Here is a 16,415-nt window from a genome sequence, read left to right on the forward strand (position 1 = left end):
CACGACTTACTTGCTTTTCCCTTTGTATACTGTAGCATAGGACCCTTCCCCTAGTTTTTCCAGTTTTTCATATGAGTCTGCTTTTCCAAATTTGGGACTTGTAGGCTAAACAAGACAAAAGAAATAAATGAATTATGAGCTGTCAGCATCTTTTGCAACCAAAACTTTAACTGCTTTGATTCAGCCTTTAGAGATCAAATACCTTTATGAAACCTCATACACCTACATGCTTCTAGCAGCCAACAATAAAAAAGTTAATAGCAGAACTAATAAACTGACAAAACAGGCTACTCCAGCAAACACTGTGACATCATTAAACACTCCAGATGGTAGTTGCACATATCAACCATATATTTACATCTCCAGAACTATCAAAAGGATTTTGTTCACAATCAAAGGGACACTTCACTTTCATTTTTCACATACATCACTTCATACAGTGAAAAGCATCACTAGCAACTAAGCCAGCTTATCTTTGTTAAGGGATCTAAGCGACAGCTTCAATCTGCTCTTAAACATTAGATTACACAAGCTTCTTAAGTAATTTATGTGAATAAATATATCCACATGAAAGCACTGTAAGTATCCAGTGCCCTTTGCACATTAACTGTTGTTCATATCATCAAAATATTACAGGAAACCACTTTTAAAGAGAATATCTCATTTCTGAATTAAGTTTATCATCTTCAGCCTGTGGATTCATCTTCAGCTGGTAGTTATAATGGCATGCACGAGCAGCACAGTTGAACAAAATTCTGTAGTCTTCACACCTGCAGCCTAAGTGTAGGGCTGAAAACAGGAGCAAGCAAAACATGGCCTCTTGCTACTGGTTCTGACAGCTCAGCCCACATCTCTGCCAAGCAGCCCTGCTGCCATTCCTCCCAAAGGGCACCACAAAGCTGCAGAAACAGAAACTCCTCTGTCATGAAAATGATTCATTTGGAAAGCTGATTTAAAAAAATTAAGAAAGAAGGCACGTGTTACAAGGAACTGAATTGCATAAAATCATGTTTCCAGATTTTTATCCTGTGAAATAACGTTGTTCCAAATGATGCAATATAGTATCTACTTTTCTGAAATCTGTCAGATAAAGACCTGGTCTACAACTAGATGTGACAGATATTAGAATAACTTACATCTTCAATAATAAATAATGTTTTTGGTGTGCAGGTTGATACAGGTATTTTGTTTCTATACTTGCACATCTATTTAAAGATTGGTATATTAAGAAACACAGATATGTAGAAAACAAATGTCATGGTATACAATAGAATATTTCTTAATTCACCTCACAGTACTCACCTGAGTACTTTAAACTCAGTTAAAAGGCCACTTTTACTGCAAATTACTCCTAACTTTTACAAACTGAAGTAATTTGAAGCAGTTTAGCATAAGCATTTTTGTGCACAGCATATGATAAAGTCCCTGGAAATCATTTGAGTCTTTTGAAGCTTACCCTATTTTCCCAATCATCCACATATTCCACTTCCTAGAGAACAAGTGATTTTTATGTCTCCTCGGACCAGAGGTACACAGCAAGAAATCGATTTGCAACTGCCACCATCACTGACAAGTATTTTAGACTGCAGTGTTCCTATGTCCTGTACTTACACCAACCAAAAGAGTGGAGGGCAGAAATTTGGGGGCGGAGGGGAGAGAAGCACTGATGCTCACATCAGATTCAGGAACAGTCTCCATAGCACAAGGAAATTGAATGTTGAATTCAGCTGGGAGACTCTAAGCTGCTGAAGATAATATGGATTCACATTTGGGATCTTCCATCCAATTTACAAGTAGTACTCAAGTTTCAGTGTTTTGGAAGGAAACAATCATTCTAGTGCAGAACACAGCTTTGCCTAAATTGTTTTACAGCCATGGATAAAAGTTTTAAATCAACTGAGCCTAAAAATTGCATCTATTTAAACAGACAAGAGCATCCCAGGTAAGATGACATGGGACCTCATATGCCTTCATTACACCTAATTAAGCATGAACCAGAAGATACAAAAATTCTCTTACCTTGGCTGCTCTAAATATTTCCCAAGCCATAATTCTGTCACTTTGACACACATACACATTTTCTGGGACTAAGACCCCAGCTTTCTGTTGAATTATATCAGGATATATATATATATATATATGCATATATATACATATATATATACACACACATGCAAGTATGTTTGTAAAACTGTCTTGTCATCTCTCTTCAATAACAGAACAATCTACTATTTTGCTATCCAAGTCCTAAAAATGAATAACTGATGAAAATATTTCACATGGGAACTCTCTGATCTTTTTCCACTTGCATTATTGGGACCACTTCATTACAGATAAGAGAGTAGTATGGCTGGCTCCCAGATCAGTGCTTAAAAAGGCATTCTGCTTGGTTAGAAATGCAAGTTTTATTATTTTTTTTTATTGCAGTTGTACTACAGATGTCACTAATAGAGGTGACTAAAACATTTATTCAAGTAGCTTTCTCATTTAATTGTCTAATTATGGACTAATGTAACACTGCAAAACTATAGAAGAAAAGCGCTGAGGTATTTAAGCATCTTTTGTATAATAAAAAATGATAAGAAATTATTTTTCCCATTGCAGACTGCAGTGAACACACAGTTGAGTAGCTTTGTTTGGAGTTCCAACGCTGCCTGAGTTAACAGTAAATAGTTCATATTGCTAGTTTCCTCATATAGCAGGGAAAGAAAAGGACACAGTTTATACACATGTTTCGCATTCACTCTTATTTTCACACTGTAATTTACTTTAATTTTATACCTCTAGAAGCCATAATGTAAAAGGCCATAACAACTTGTAATGCCTTAAGATTTTGATAGGAAACACGGTGCCTTTAATCCATTACCACTCAGTAAATCAACAGCAGTAATTACTCTTACAACCTCAGGCACATTTCCCCATGTTCCAGCTGCCAGCAGCACTGCCCTAGCATTGTGTCTCTTGCCTCATTCTTCCCCTCAGAGCTGCTGCATCCTCACCAAGAACAGACAAACAGATTAGAGCTTGCACTGTCAGGACCAGATCACTCCTCATTGAAAAAAAGGAGCTGGTTGACTGATCTGCCCTCACCAGACAGCTCAAATCCCTTCATCCAGTGCCTGCCCAGCTAAGTGTAGGCCAGAATCAAGCTGAAGCTCAGCCTTTTAGCCACTGTTCATCCTACATGTGGTAAACAATTGTGGATCTCCTTGTCTCCCAAGGTGACCACACTCCAGCAGTGGAGCTCACCCCTCTGCTCCAGAGCTACAATATCGACTGGGTTGGAAGAGACCTTAAAAATAATCTAGCTCCAAACTCCTGCCATGGGCAGGTCTGCCTCCCATCAGATGAAGCAGCACAGGGCTCCATCCAACCCAGCCTTGAAGGCCTCCAGAGATCCACTGCTCCTCCGGGCAGCACTGCCAATGCTTCACAACCCTCTGAGTAAAATGTTCCCCCTAACATTTAACCTAAATCTCCCTTTTTACTTTAAAAGCATTCTCCTTTTTTCATTCACTGTCAGTCTCCAGGGTACTTCCAGTCTCCCCTTAAGTACTGGAAGGCCATAACAACGTCTCCCCAAAACCTATTCTTCTCCAGTTCAAGCAAGTCCATCTCTCTCAGCCTGACTTCATAGAAGAAGAGCACATAGAAGAGGTGCTCCACCACGTTGATCATCTTTGTGGCACATATTCACAGAGATGTGTGTTTGTTGAGTCACAGAAGTCCCATATTCTGCTCAGGACACGGTTGGCTGTAACATTGGCTGTTACATCAGCGAGCGAGATGTAACCAGAGCACACCGAGTTTGCAGTGCTTGCATCAGCCACTGATACATTGCACAAGAAGTCTCCCTACAGTTTAAATAACTACCGCAATCCTCTGATTCGACCCAGACAATGATTTCTCAATGGAAAAGAGTATTAATTTCAGCTGAATGCACATATTTTGATAAATGTTTGTACTGAGCTACTTCTTGAAGCTCAACTACTTCTGTCACTATTCAATTTTTACTTCCTTTTAAAATTATTTATATACTTATATAAATAATATAATATTATAATAATATTATAATTAATACATTATTGTTATTATTATTATATAATATAATTATATATTTATATCCTTTTTTTTTCTTATTATTCCTCCTTCCTTCCTTGCTCTGCAGAACACCTATGGAACATGACTGCTGAGCACACTCTGTTCTTTGCCTGAAAACCAGTTGTTTAATGCATGTGTATACTGTACAGATGACTGTAGATAATTCAAGCCTTCAAAACTCTTCTATGAATTCTTTTATCATAATTTCTTTGATACAAGCTAAAGACTGATCTTTTCCAAAGTTCAGTGTCAGAATTTTGTACTTGCTAAAATAAATAAATAAATAAATGATAGACAAGTCACTGAAATGAGAATCGTCACACCAGGGAGTAAACTTCCAGGGAATTCAGATGAGATACTATGACAGAAGGAAGTCAAGGTGCTTGAGCCTTTGAAGAACTGCAAATAGAACCGAGTCTCCATGGAGGCCAGCACAGATTGCAGCGAATCGTATTATTCCCCTGAGGACAGAAGCACAGAGAGGTGCACTTTTTTCCCTTCAGGAACCTCACTGTTTGCCTTTATGCTTTGCTTTCCTTGAAAACAGTTGTCATTAATGTACTTTTCTTATTATTAGCCCGCAGTTTTCCCAGTGCAAGGTTAGGCTCGTAGCACCACAGAATGCTGGGAGAGGGCACTTTTGTTGGACGGGTTTCATCAACCGAGATTAGATTTTTTCTCTGGCTAATTAAATAAAGATCATAGTAACAAAGATAGAAAGAGTATGCCAAAATGCTGAACATAGAAATAGAAGAAGCTATTTCAAACTGACGTGAGTGCATTAAAAATAACACAGAGAGAAAAAGAAACAGGGGGAAAGTCTTTTCTGACCGGGTCATTTCAAATAAGCATTAAACTGATACAGACTATAGGAGGGATAACAGTTATTCCAAGATCTTGCAGGATGAGTCCTCACACTACGTTCTCATGTGAACACCACCTCTCTCAGAGGTCTCCAAAATATATGTAGTAAAGAAAGCTTTAATGGAAAATTACATTGAAAATCACCTGACTATTCTTACACAAGCTGTGTGGGTTATGTTCTCATGCATTTTTCATAACTATAAAACAGCTTGTGAATGTCACACTTAACTGTCGCACTCCCGAGCCTAAGTTTTAAATAGATTCTCTTTTTTTTTTTTTTTTTTTTTTAAACTGTGGGATATTAAACTTCAATATAAAGCCATCCTCAAGGGAAAAATATTATGTTCACAGTACCTCTGTAAATTATTTAAAATCAAAACTAAAGAGCAGTTCTGTTTTATGACTCAAAAGAAAGAAATTTATTGCTAGAATAACCCAAAAGTGAAAGGTAGGCCAAAAGGCCTGGGATTAAAGTGCAAAAACTGAAGCTTGCTTTTAAATGTTTCATATTTTATCTCCTTTGTTGCAATGGTAAAAAAAATCATTCTACAAAACCTTACGCACATATCACAGTAAGGAGATCTCTTACAGTTTTATCTTACAGGTCAATATGATCCAGTTTTTTCTTTCATTTTTAAACCTTTCAGGACTGGACTGATGTCTAGGGCCATATTCAAGGGATACAAACTGAGCACCCCTGGGAGCTCTCCCACTGCCTGATCTGTTCCCTGCATCTTCCCACCCCCGTGACATGCAGTTGTAAATGAGCAATGCGAGCTACCACAGAGCTCTGCAGAAGGGCTGGGTGCCATTTGTAAAGATGTTTGCTTGTTCCCCAGGCTATTAAAGCACAGGAGCCGGACCAACTGCCACGTTTTATTTGCTTTATCAGATAAAGTGTATCCCCCAGGTTAAGATTCTTAAAGCTTCCCTCTTGCCTGAAAAGAAAAAGCAACACTGCACTGAACTGTGAACTTATCCTACCTCAATTAAAAGCATTATCCAAGAAGGATGCAGCTACTGTTGTTTTGCTTCCTAAAAATAGAGACAGTTCCATCTACCTGAACAGGAACACAGGTGAAAACAGCACACAAAATCTTTAGGCAGACAAAACAATACTTCCCTTTCAGACCAAATTCTAAATTTAGCTTTCAAGTTAGGCCTTTTATGCAACTGATTTGAAAGGAGTTAATAGGATCAGTTCATATTTTTTACTTGCATTTCTTTAGAGGAAAGTTGCAACTGGACTGAAAATCAACAGAAGTTACAGTAACAGATTAGACACTGCTCTTATAAAAAATAGTGCAGACTAAATGCAGTAAGATTAGTTTATCCAACTAATTTTTATCCAATTTTTATATATTGGATATCCAATTTATATATATATATATATATATTTTTTTTTATATATTTATGTAAATTCTATACATTCAGATATATGAAAAAAAAAATATTTCACCACATTTAGTTTTTCTCCTACTGAAAGTGCACTTAACTTAGCATGACATTTGAATTCATTGCCGTGGATCCTAAGTGATCCAAAGAACAAACCAATGTGTAACACCAGCATAGAGCTAAATCTTGACTGGACTGGTTAGTTTATAAAACCTGCAGTACTCTATTTATATACTGTGCAAAGTACTATTGTAGTATATAAAGTATGAATACTGAATACAATGAAACTTTACCTTGGACAACAATAAATATGACTGCATGCCCAAAGAGCAAGCATCTCAAACATAACTTTCAGGGAATTAGTCAAAGCATCTCGCAAAGCAAGAGTTATTTTGGGAAGAGGCACATATGTTTGGTTTTAAGTTGTGTGTTTTCTTGGCTTTTTTTCCTATTGTCTAGCTTATTTCATAGCTTTACTCTTTCATCTAATAGAAAGCACAGAAAAACAAGTTTCTTCTCATGGTAGGCAAAGTCTCAACATAATGATTTGTAAGCAGATGCACATCTTTTCCATATGCGCTCACACATATATATATTACTTGCGCGCTGTGTAGCACTGGATCAGAGCAGAGATCTACCCAGCCACGTTGAGTTCTACCCTCAGTAGCTGACAGATAACCCACAGGTAGGCTAATATCTATTTTATACCCTCCAAAGAGAAGAACAACCGTTATTTCTGAAGTGTTAAAAAGCATGTTTGTTTTGTAGTAGTGTTCATTCCATAATTACATTTCATTACAATCAGTTTAAAGATTCAGGATATCACACTCAAATGTTGTGGGTTTTTCTTATTTTCAAAAGAAGGGCAGGGGAATGCAACGCAATGTCATTGTTTTGCATAAAGAGAATGTAAACATCAGGCGAAAGGGCTTTTCTTTTGTTGTTCTTATAAGACAAACTGATTTTTACATTTAACATGCTAGCTTCTTACTGTGCTAATTATACTGCTACTGCACTAATTGACAACATGGAATTTCCACAGGGTTGCAAGGAGGTGTGACGTTAAGTGTAGAAAATTACTTTGTGCTAAAGAGCAAATAGTTTATTTTCCAAGTGACAATCTGTGGGTAGGAACACTGAATTCCAGCTTTCACAAACTTCCTCATTCCATCCTTCTCATCCCAGCATTTAGAAGGTACAGAATATACAAAATAGATCACATTCTATCTACTGAGTATTATTTGTTGATTTTCACCAAGCATTGATGTTGATAACTGCCAGGGAGTTGCATTATAAAAAAGGGATTTTTATTGAGAAATGTTAATTTTGAGACCAATTAGGAACTACCAGCAGACTGGAAAGAGGCACACATTAACACAAAGCCTGCAAGCCTCAACCTTTTGGAAGACATCGATTCTTCACCTGATGGCTAAGAAGGACTTAAATAATGAAAGGGAAGGAACTAAAAAAAAAGCTTTTTTCTAAAGCAGCCTCTAGTAATCAAGTACAGCAAGTGAAAACTGAAAGTAGTATACTTGTATCAGAGTACCTTAAAAAACAGTTTATATGAAACAGTCAAAACTGCATCACAACTACACAGCTGTAGCCAGTGCAACCCAAAGGGCACAGCATGCTCAAGATTATTTACAGAAATTGGAATGTCAGTTCAGAATGGCATCGTCCACACAGCTTAAGAATTTCCAGAGAAGCAACTTATTGAATTATAAGGGAGAATATGGAGCAGCTCTCTGACAAGAAAGAAAATGTAATAATTTGAAAAGGAAATAGCAAGGGAATATGCTACACTGCACCCAGGGAAGAAAAAAAAAAAAAAAAAAAGCCTTGGTCAATTCAACTGTAGTTTGAAACAAGAGAATGACAAATCCCTGCAACTAACTACACAGGCATCTGTTCAATGAAATGTGCAACAGAACATCTTGTGCTTGAGGCAATGCAGCTCTGGGGAAGGGAATGGCTTGATCTCATCCTTGCCTTGAATGTTCGTATTTCAGGTCTGCTGGTCAGGACCAACTGTGAACCATCAACAGAGTGGTAATACTGACTTTTGCTGTGAACTAATATTCTTTTTTCTTCGTTGACTGGAATACCTTTGTTATTCCACAAACTATTCCCTGCCAGGTGCACTTCTGAACACCCTGTTTGAGGCAGAGTTAAAAAATGACTAACAATGCTTGGGAGCAGAAGGAGGGAGTCCACCGAAAAGAGCTATAAAAATCACAGAGAATTACAGGAAGTTGAGAAATCAGAATTGTTCTTCAGGAAATTCCTATGTATCCACTCTAAAACATGAGACATCCCCAGTAAATGCGTGTGACTCAGACCATGAGAAGATGAGTGAATGGTATGTACGGCAGCGGCTTTAATATCACATATGTGAGAAACTCTGGGGATTACAGGACAGTGCATGGGCACAGAAGAGCACCGGCCCTTTGGAAAAGAAGAACAAGATGCTAATAACACATTTGCAAAATAAATCTGCTTCCAAACTCTGGAAGCAAAGCAAATAAAAACCCTCCAATTTAAATAGAAACAAGGTGCATAAAACATCAACAGAAATTAGTAAAAATTTCTATGAGGAACAAGACAGAACAGCAGAGATGTGGAATAAGCTAAGACCAGAACATAACATGAGAAATATTCAGGAAAAAAAAAAAAAAATTGATATTGATAAATGCTTTGCCAAACAACAGTCAGGCATCATTCACAAGTAAGCAAGGTGAAACTATAAGTGTAGAAATTTCTCACCTTCCAAAAAGTTTTATATTAAGAAACTTTAGCAAGAAATAAACGGCTGAGGTCTGACCAACAGACAGGAACAGGATGCTAAAATTGCTGGGCTTAAACAAAACTATCTCCAAAACAATCCAAGAAAAATAAAAGCTCCATCCTTCCTTACTGGCTATAGCAGTTTTATGGTAAGAACTCCTTGTTATGGGCTGATGTGGGACATGCTGCAGCTATATAACACCATATAATACCAAAAAAATCAAATTTCTTTTTGCTACAGATGGTTACATTTTAAAAGGTAATCTTTTCTCCAAAGGGTAGCCCCCTAGAGGCATGACATCTTATCCATTAAATTCCCATGGGTTAAGAAAAGCTCATCTGCTGAAAATGAATCTCTGTTATTTCTCCTTACAAGTCTGACAGAATTCAAACTTCTGCACAGAGGACAGAAGATATCCAGATGACAGAGCAAAATTATAGAAAAAAAAAAAATGAAAAAAAGAAAAAGGAAGAAAGAAGAATCAACCTTTAAAATTACTTCATGCCAATGAAGATTTGCAGCATTACACACATTCTGCTGAGATCTGTAGTCTTCATCTCAAAGGTCACGTTATTATGATCTCTTTTTCTTGCAGAAGCATAACAGAGATAGTTTTTCAATAATTTTGAAGGTCTTGGGGGGAAAATATGTCTGAGTATTATTCATGGAAGATGTGACATTTTATTTATCTGGTTTCTTTCAAAGTACTTGAGAATAAAAACAACAGTGAAGATGTATGGCCAATGCCTTCTCAGTTGTTTTCTCTCTCACACACACAGACACAGTTTCTGACAGGGAAATAAATGCTAGTTTTACCACTTGATTTTAAAAAGAGGATTTTAAAATGTAAACAAAATCTGTCAAATATGACTTGTTTCTCAAATTACTCTGAAACAAAAATCTAAAAGTCAAAACGCAATACATGTGGTTTCCTACACATCATGGGAAAGAATTTGTCCACAGCAATAAGTAATCTTCTACAAAATCTGCAACATAAGCATCAAGGTGACTGTAATGCCATACCAGGATCAGGAGAAAAATGCTTAGAAATTCCTTAACATGCATAACTGACATAGAATCACAGAACATCCGGAGTTCGAAGGAACCCACAAGGATCACCAAGTCTAACCCACAGCTCCATACAGCACCACCCAAAATCAAACCCTATGACTGAAAGCACTGTCAGAACTCTCCTTGAGCTCTGGCATTTGGGGCTGTGACCCCAAGGAGCCTGTTCTGTGCCCAGCCAACCTCTGCTGCAGGTTGACATCCCCTGACATAGCTCCATGCCTTCCTTCAGGCCCTGTAGAGGTCACAGAGGGCAGAGCTCAGTACTATGAGGAGCTGCAGCTGGCCATGAGGCCTCAGACTCCTCAGCTCTGAGGTGAGCAAACCCAGAGACTGCAGCTGCTCTTTACACACCTTGCTCTTTAGGCCTTTCCTCTACCTTTGTAGCAGCCCTCCTTTGGATGCTAATAGCATCCTTCTTATTGTGATACTCAAAACCACACACAGTGCTCAAGGTGAAAGGAATCTCACAACATGTTATCTTTCAAGATTTCTTTCTTTCTTTGTTTAATACATATATTTAAAATGAAACATTAGAATTTGCATTGTAAACATTTTAGTAGCAACCACAAGCCTCTGCTTTGCTTCTACATTTCTTCTTAAGGAAGATTCAATGTAACTTACTCCACCCATGTACAGACACCAGTATAGCAAACTTACAGAGCTAGGGCTGGAATGCCGTCGGACTTTGGGTGATTCTTTCCCTGTAGATGAAGTTTTGAAGTTAATGCAAGCGTTGTTCTCTGAATGAACCCTCTTCACTTGATTAGTTGGTTTCTCAAAGGGATCGAAGCTACTCTGTGTCCTCTGGACCCTGACTTTCTTATCCTCAGGAATTGTATCCAGAGGTTTGATCACTGAATCCATTCCCTGGCAGTTCCGTGTAGACATCTTTGTGACACATATCTAAAAGGGAAAAAACAGCATTCATTGATTTTAACAGGCTGAGTCTGTATTGATCCATGTATCAGACAGCAACGAAAAAGGCCCCAGCATTCATAGGCATTCACTTTCTATTGAAATATTGAAATCACATATACATTTTACACAGAGAACATAAACTAACAGCAGTAACAATAAATGTTTGTATCGTATACTGAAAGATCCTGAAAAAGATAAAACAAAAGAGAAACATACATAACACTCATATCTGTGTGCTTTCTCATGCAAGGTGTTCTCAGCAACGATGCCATTGCACTTTTTTCTTCAATCCAGCTGCTGATATCTGCAAGCAGTATTGATTTCCATTTGTTTAAAATTGGATGCGCCTAAGCTTAAATAAATGATGGCAGTTTGGGTGTGTACCTTGGTTCTGGCCTGCCAGAGATCCAATCCCAGTATATTACTGTATTTTTAAATAATGCTTACACAGTGTTATTATTATTATCACCATATGTCTTCGCAAATGAAATCAGTAAATCAGTTCCCAGGCACTGAGATATGCAACTGCATCTTAATGGTGCACTAAAGCACAGAACTTCCATTCTTCCTTACAAGGAAGCATGATGCTGTCCAGCCCTACAGATGGGAACTTATTTCCTGCGCCACCCAGGCAGGTTACAGCTCGAGCAACAGAACTCACTGAACAGAGCAGCCAGCTTAAGACACAAAAAACTACACAACTGGAGTATCTTAAGCATTTTTTGCACTCCAATTTATAATACATTTCTTAATGTCTTGTAAGACATTAGACAGAACTGGAGGAGGGAGTGAGGAGGTGGGGTTTGTGTTTGAGTCTTCAGCTTCTGCATTTAGCCATAAAAGATTCAATTCTCAGTTAGGAAAAAGCAAAAATACTTTTTGCTTTTAGGCTACAGGGAAAAGCTACGAAGAGTGATGCAGGCTGGACATCTGTCAGTCAGCCATTTCTCAACCGACTTCATTGTCCACTCTTCTATCCCATTTTATTGTTCTTTGCAGTTTCCCTTGAGGAATTTGGTGCCTTGAAACTCAACTCATTACAACTGATTATAGAAATACTACATGGCTATTCCTTGTGTTTGAGGTTTTGTGATTTAGGTGAGTCACTGTAAAAGCAGATCAGAAATTTCTTTTGTACTTTAAAAACTAAAGTTCGTTCCTCATGCAGTGTCATCTGGCCAAGCTGCCATCCACAGCTAAGCTCCAGTTAGGGCCATTATGGGCATTACAAGTCATCTTCATCAGGGTGCACATTTCTTCTTATTAACGTGAATTCTCCAAGACTAAAACTAAACCAACTTTTAACTGAGAAAATGAACATCCTCTCTTCATTCCAAATGCTAATTGTCTCCCAGGTCAAAATTAAAGCAATTATGTAATTTTGTTCTATTACTTCAGAGAGAAAAGATAAAGAACTGCTGCACAAAGAATTTTTAATTAGCTTTCTTGTAAAACTAATTGGTTTCTTTTGTCCCCTAAAACAATGACCATGAACAGGCACACACCCACATACTTCCCACTGTCCTCTCTTGACTTGCCATCCTGCCATACTTGCTTCCAACAAAGATGCTTTCAGATCATTAAGTGTTTTTTAGCATCTGAAATCCTACAAACTAGACAATGGGGGCAAAAGATGGGAAGAGAAAGTTAAAAGCTGCTCTTGTCTTCCCTCCAAATCACCAAAGAGCACCTGTGACCAGTTAAAATGTTTGGAATCCATAACTGTGAGAGTGCTGTTTCTCAGTACTTTATCCACTGCAAAGTTTCTACATCTCACTCTAATGTGGGCTAAGTAGGCACTGCGTTAAAATAAATATTAAAAGAGCATGCTCATTACTACTATTACATTACTCATAGGAAGCAGTAATAGTTTGTAATTAGATACTGAAGGGGATTGCTTTCACCTTCAGGTTATTCCATTGAGTCAGGAGTGGGATGTAAGTCCCTGCAATCACCCACTAAGAGCCAGCCTTGGACCTGCAACCAGCTGGAGCAAGCCACACACCAGCCAGTCCCCAGAACAGAACTCAGGCAATCCATGGGCACGGGGATACCAGTGTCACCAGGGGAGGAGGCAAAACTGCAGAGAGGTAAGGAAGCAGAGATGCTTGCAGCCACCATGAGAACCTCAGGTGCTGCTGGGTGAAGGGCACACAGACATGCCATCCTCTGTTCCAGTCAACACGTGAGCTCACTTTACTTATTATGTGAGTTATCAAAGTGAATTATCATGCAAATAAGCATGTAAGCGTGTATTGAGCAAAAGTGATGTTTAATATGTTTTGGAAACCTTCTTGTGCACATAAATAATCTTTGATTTCCGTGGGATATCCATGGCACTGTTTGGAACAGCACAGGTCTGAACTCTGATGCTACACTAATTCAACCTTTTAGGTATCGTTTTTCCTAGCTCTGTTTTACAAAAGTGATTCCTACAAATTTCAGCCACTCAAATAGTATGTACAAATGTTTAATGTCAGAAACTCTTAGAACAGTGGCTCACCATATATCACCTGATAACTCCTTGCTGACAAGGAGCATATTCTGTTAACAAGCAGATATTCTGTTGAATATTCTGCTTAGCTACAGTTACTGGAATAAAAAAACAAAGTTCAACAAAGTGTAACAGCTTATGACATATAGGAAGTCAATCTAAATGATTCATTACCTCTTCTTGCCCCTTGCTCTATAAAATCTATCTAGTTCTGTACTTAATACTGTGGCACAGACACTTACTGGGATGCTGTAAATGCTACCCATAGTCTAAAAGCAGTGTTACATGAAGATGCCATCAATGGTACTTTAACCATTACAAACACTTAGACCAAATACACCCCATATAGATGATAACTTGGCTGGTCATAAACAAGATGAAAATTATGATTTATAAAATGCAATCAGGAGAAATAATATAAGTGTCATATTCATTTAACACAAATTCCTCCTAGCATGAGCCATTATGCAGTTTTAATTATTGTTTCTTTAACTTAAATCATCATACAAGTAAATATTAAAGTGTTTTAACACTGAGCATTTCCTTCCCCTTCAGGAGCTTCTACCGTAACTCAGTACTTTTCCCACCACAACTTATATTCAAAGCCAAACTTTCAGAAGTACAAACTATTCCAGAAATGACTTGGCTTTTAGAACACGTGCAGCACAGTCATAGCTTTCTCTTTCAGAACAGGTACTTCTGCCAACATATCTCATAATGTTGGGTTCTCAGTTTATGCCTTCTCTCTTCTTTAGAGGAAACAGGACAAGAAAAGGCCAATCAACTTAATGCATCCAGTAGTAAAGGCCCAAAAAAGTCACCAGTTGATTCACTTTGATCACTCTGTAAGCAGAAGGGAGCTGTGCCTGCTTCCCATTGCTGGCATTCCAGCCTCGCAGGAGCCACATTGAGGGCACTTCCCAAAAGCATGTTGAAAAACAGGTGTAAACAAGAACAGCTACAGAGAGGCAGAAACAAGGGGCAGACTTAGTACCAATGTATGAGACACACGTGCCTGCCAGGAAAAAAAGTAAAACAAAGCAAAGGTGGTATGAAGTATAAATGGTACAAGCAAACTCTACATGTAGGACATCAATACTTCAAATCTCTGAATCTTCTTGTGCTCTTCTCAGTAGAGAATGGAATAGTCCTACAGAAACTCTTTTTTCTGGTTTTGTGTTTTTGTTTCTTTGTTTTGAAGACACTGTTTGGGAAAAGTACTTAGAAATTGTCCAGGGACTCAGCATCTCTATGGGAAATCTGAAAATAGCAACGAGTACTTGTTCCTACACAGTGAGAGTCCTTCAGCCTGGCCTTGGAAAAAAGATTCCTGTCATCCTAGGTGTAATCTGACAGAAGCACTTCCCCATGAACATTTTCCTGTTACAACTCTTATGCAATCTCTAACATAAAATACACAGTTGTATTTCTATATGTTGTCTCACTCCCCACTTCCAGACTCTACATCAACATCCCAAATAGTCACCAGAACTACTAGGGATGTCTCATTCATTCTGCACACACTGATAGCTGAAGGGTATCCCCTTGTTAAACATGTCCCAAATTATTTAGTCTGTCTCAGCTAAAAATCTAAGACAAAATGTGAGATGGTGAGACAAAAGTCACTTGACTCTTAAAACTTACAGCACAAAGACCCACCTGGTAGCTGCCTGAAGAGTTTTCTCTACTTTTGAAAAATAGAGAAAGGATTATTTATCTATCAAATCGTAACAGTCATGACAATTCTAATATTAACTTGAGCTATTACATCTTCTGGCAATGTAACACAAAATAAAACCTAGTGCACTCTTGTACAAGAGGTTATTTTAGTGCTTCTCTTGTTTTTTAAAATAATTAAAGAAAGAACACACTCAGAACATTAGAACATCATACACTTTACAATTCCTAATTTGAGAATCACAAAAAAAGCATGACAGATTATACTTTGCAACTTTCTTAGCTCTTGGTCAGAATCAGAAAATAGCACATAGCAGACAACAAAAAAGCCTGGCCAGCCATTTTTCCCAACATCCTATTCAGTCTCTCAGTCGGTTTGAGAAGATCCCAAGGCCACTCTAGGATAAACATGCTTAATCACCATTACACTAGGAAGAATCACGGGGCTATAGTTTCCTATGTCACCCACTCCAACATCACATTATTTATCATACCTCAAGGCATAATAGCTGCAAACAGCCCCATTTTTTTTTATTTTCCCCATAAAAATTAACACTGACGAGCCTGAAAATTCAAGTTGCTGCATCAAAGAACTCCATAATATGCTCCATTAAATAAATAAAAGTAAGCATAATTGCTCAAGGAATCATTTCTAAATGAAGACGTCTCTTTGATTCACCTTATATCATTTCAGGCAATATTCCTTAATCTGCATCCGGGTTTCAAGTCAAAAAAATCAGCAAATATAGTTACCATGATACCATTCCAATGTAAGTTTGTTTTGGTTTTTTTTTTCATTTCATCGTCATTGGCAAAATTCAGAGCTCCCAAGCAAACCATATTCTTAGAATTAAAGGCTGCGGGATTAATTCATTTACAATTTCAAATCAGATAGTATTTAAAGAGTGAGAGTAATCAGTTAAAACATGTAAGTAATTTATAGTCCTTACGGGTCATGAATTTTAAAACAGCCATGAATGTCCCCTGAATTAATTACCTGCTAAGGTACTTAGTAAAAGAAAGGCTGTCCCATATCACTGGACTTCTTTCAGATGAATAAAGACATTCTCAGTAACGAAAAACAATCTTTTCTTAAGCTTTGGTGTA

At 37.8% G+C, this 16,415-nt stretch overlaps 1 protein-coding gene across 7 annotated transcripts in view; it reads right to left on the bottom strand.

Annotated features, from left to right (window-relative positions):
- Nucleotides 1–16,415, bottom strand: part of CDK14 (cyclin dependent kinase 14) — a 289,389-nt gene that overhangs the window by 205,556 nt on the left and 67,418 nt on the right. For all 7 annotated transcript variants that reach the window (XR_014943062.1, XR_014943061.1, XR_014943060.1 and 4 more), the window contains 2 exons: nt 10,877–11,122; nt 11–105 (listed from right to left, as the gene is read on the bottom strand). Coding sequence is in view for 4 of the 7 variants with exons in the window: in XM_015853364.3 (XP_015708850.1) it covers nt 11–105; nt 10,877–11,122 (341 nt within the window). In the remaining 3 variants the exon portion in view is untranslated. The remainder of the gene's footprint in view (nt 1–10; nt 106–10,876; nt 11,123–16,415) is intronic.

This window comes from Coturnix japonica, chromosome 2, assembly GCF_054131305.1.
Source record: "Coturnix japonica strain WE chromosome 2, WE-NBRP24, whole genome shotgun sequence".
In the NCBI taxonomy this organism is placed as follows: Eukaryota; Metazoa; Chordata; class Aves; order Galliformes; family Phasianidae; genus Coturnix; species Coturnix japonica.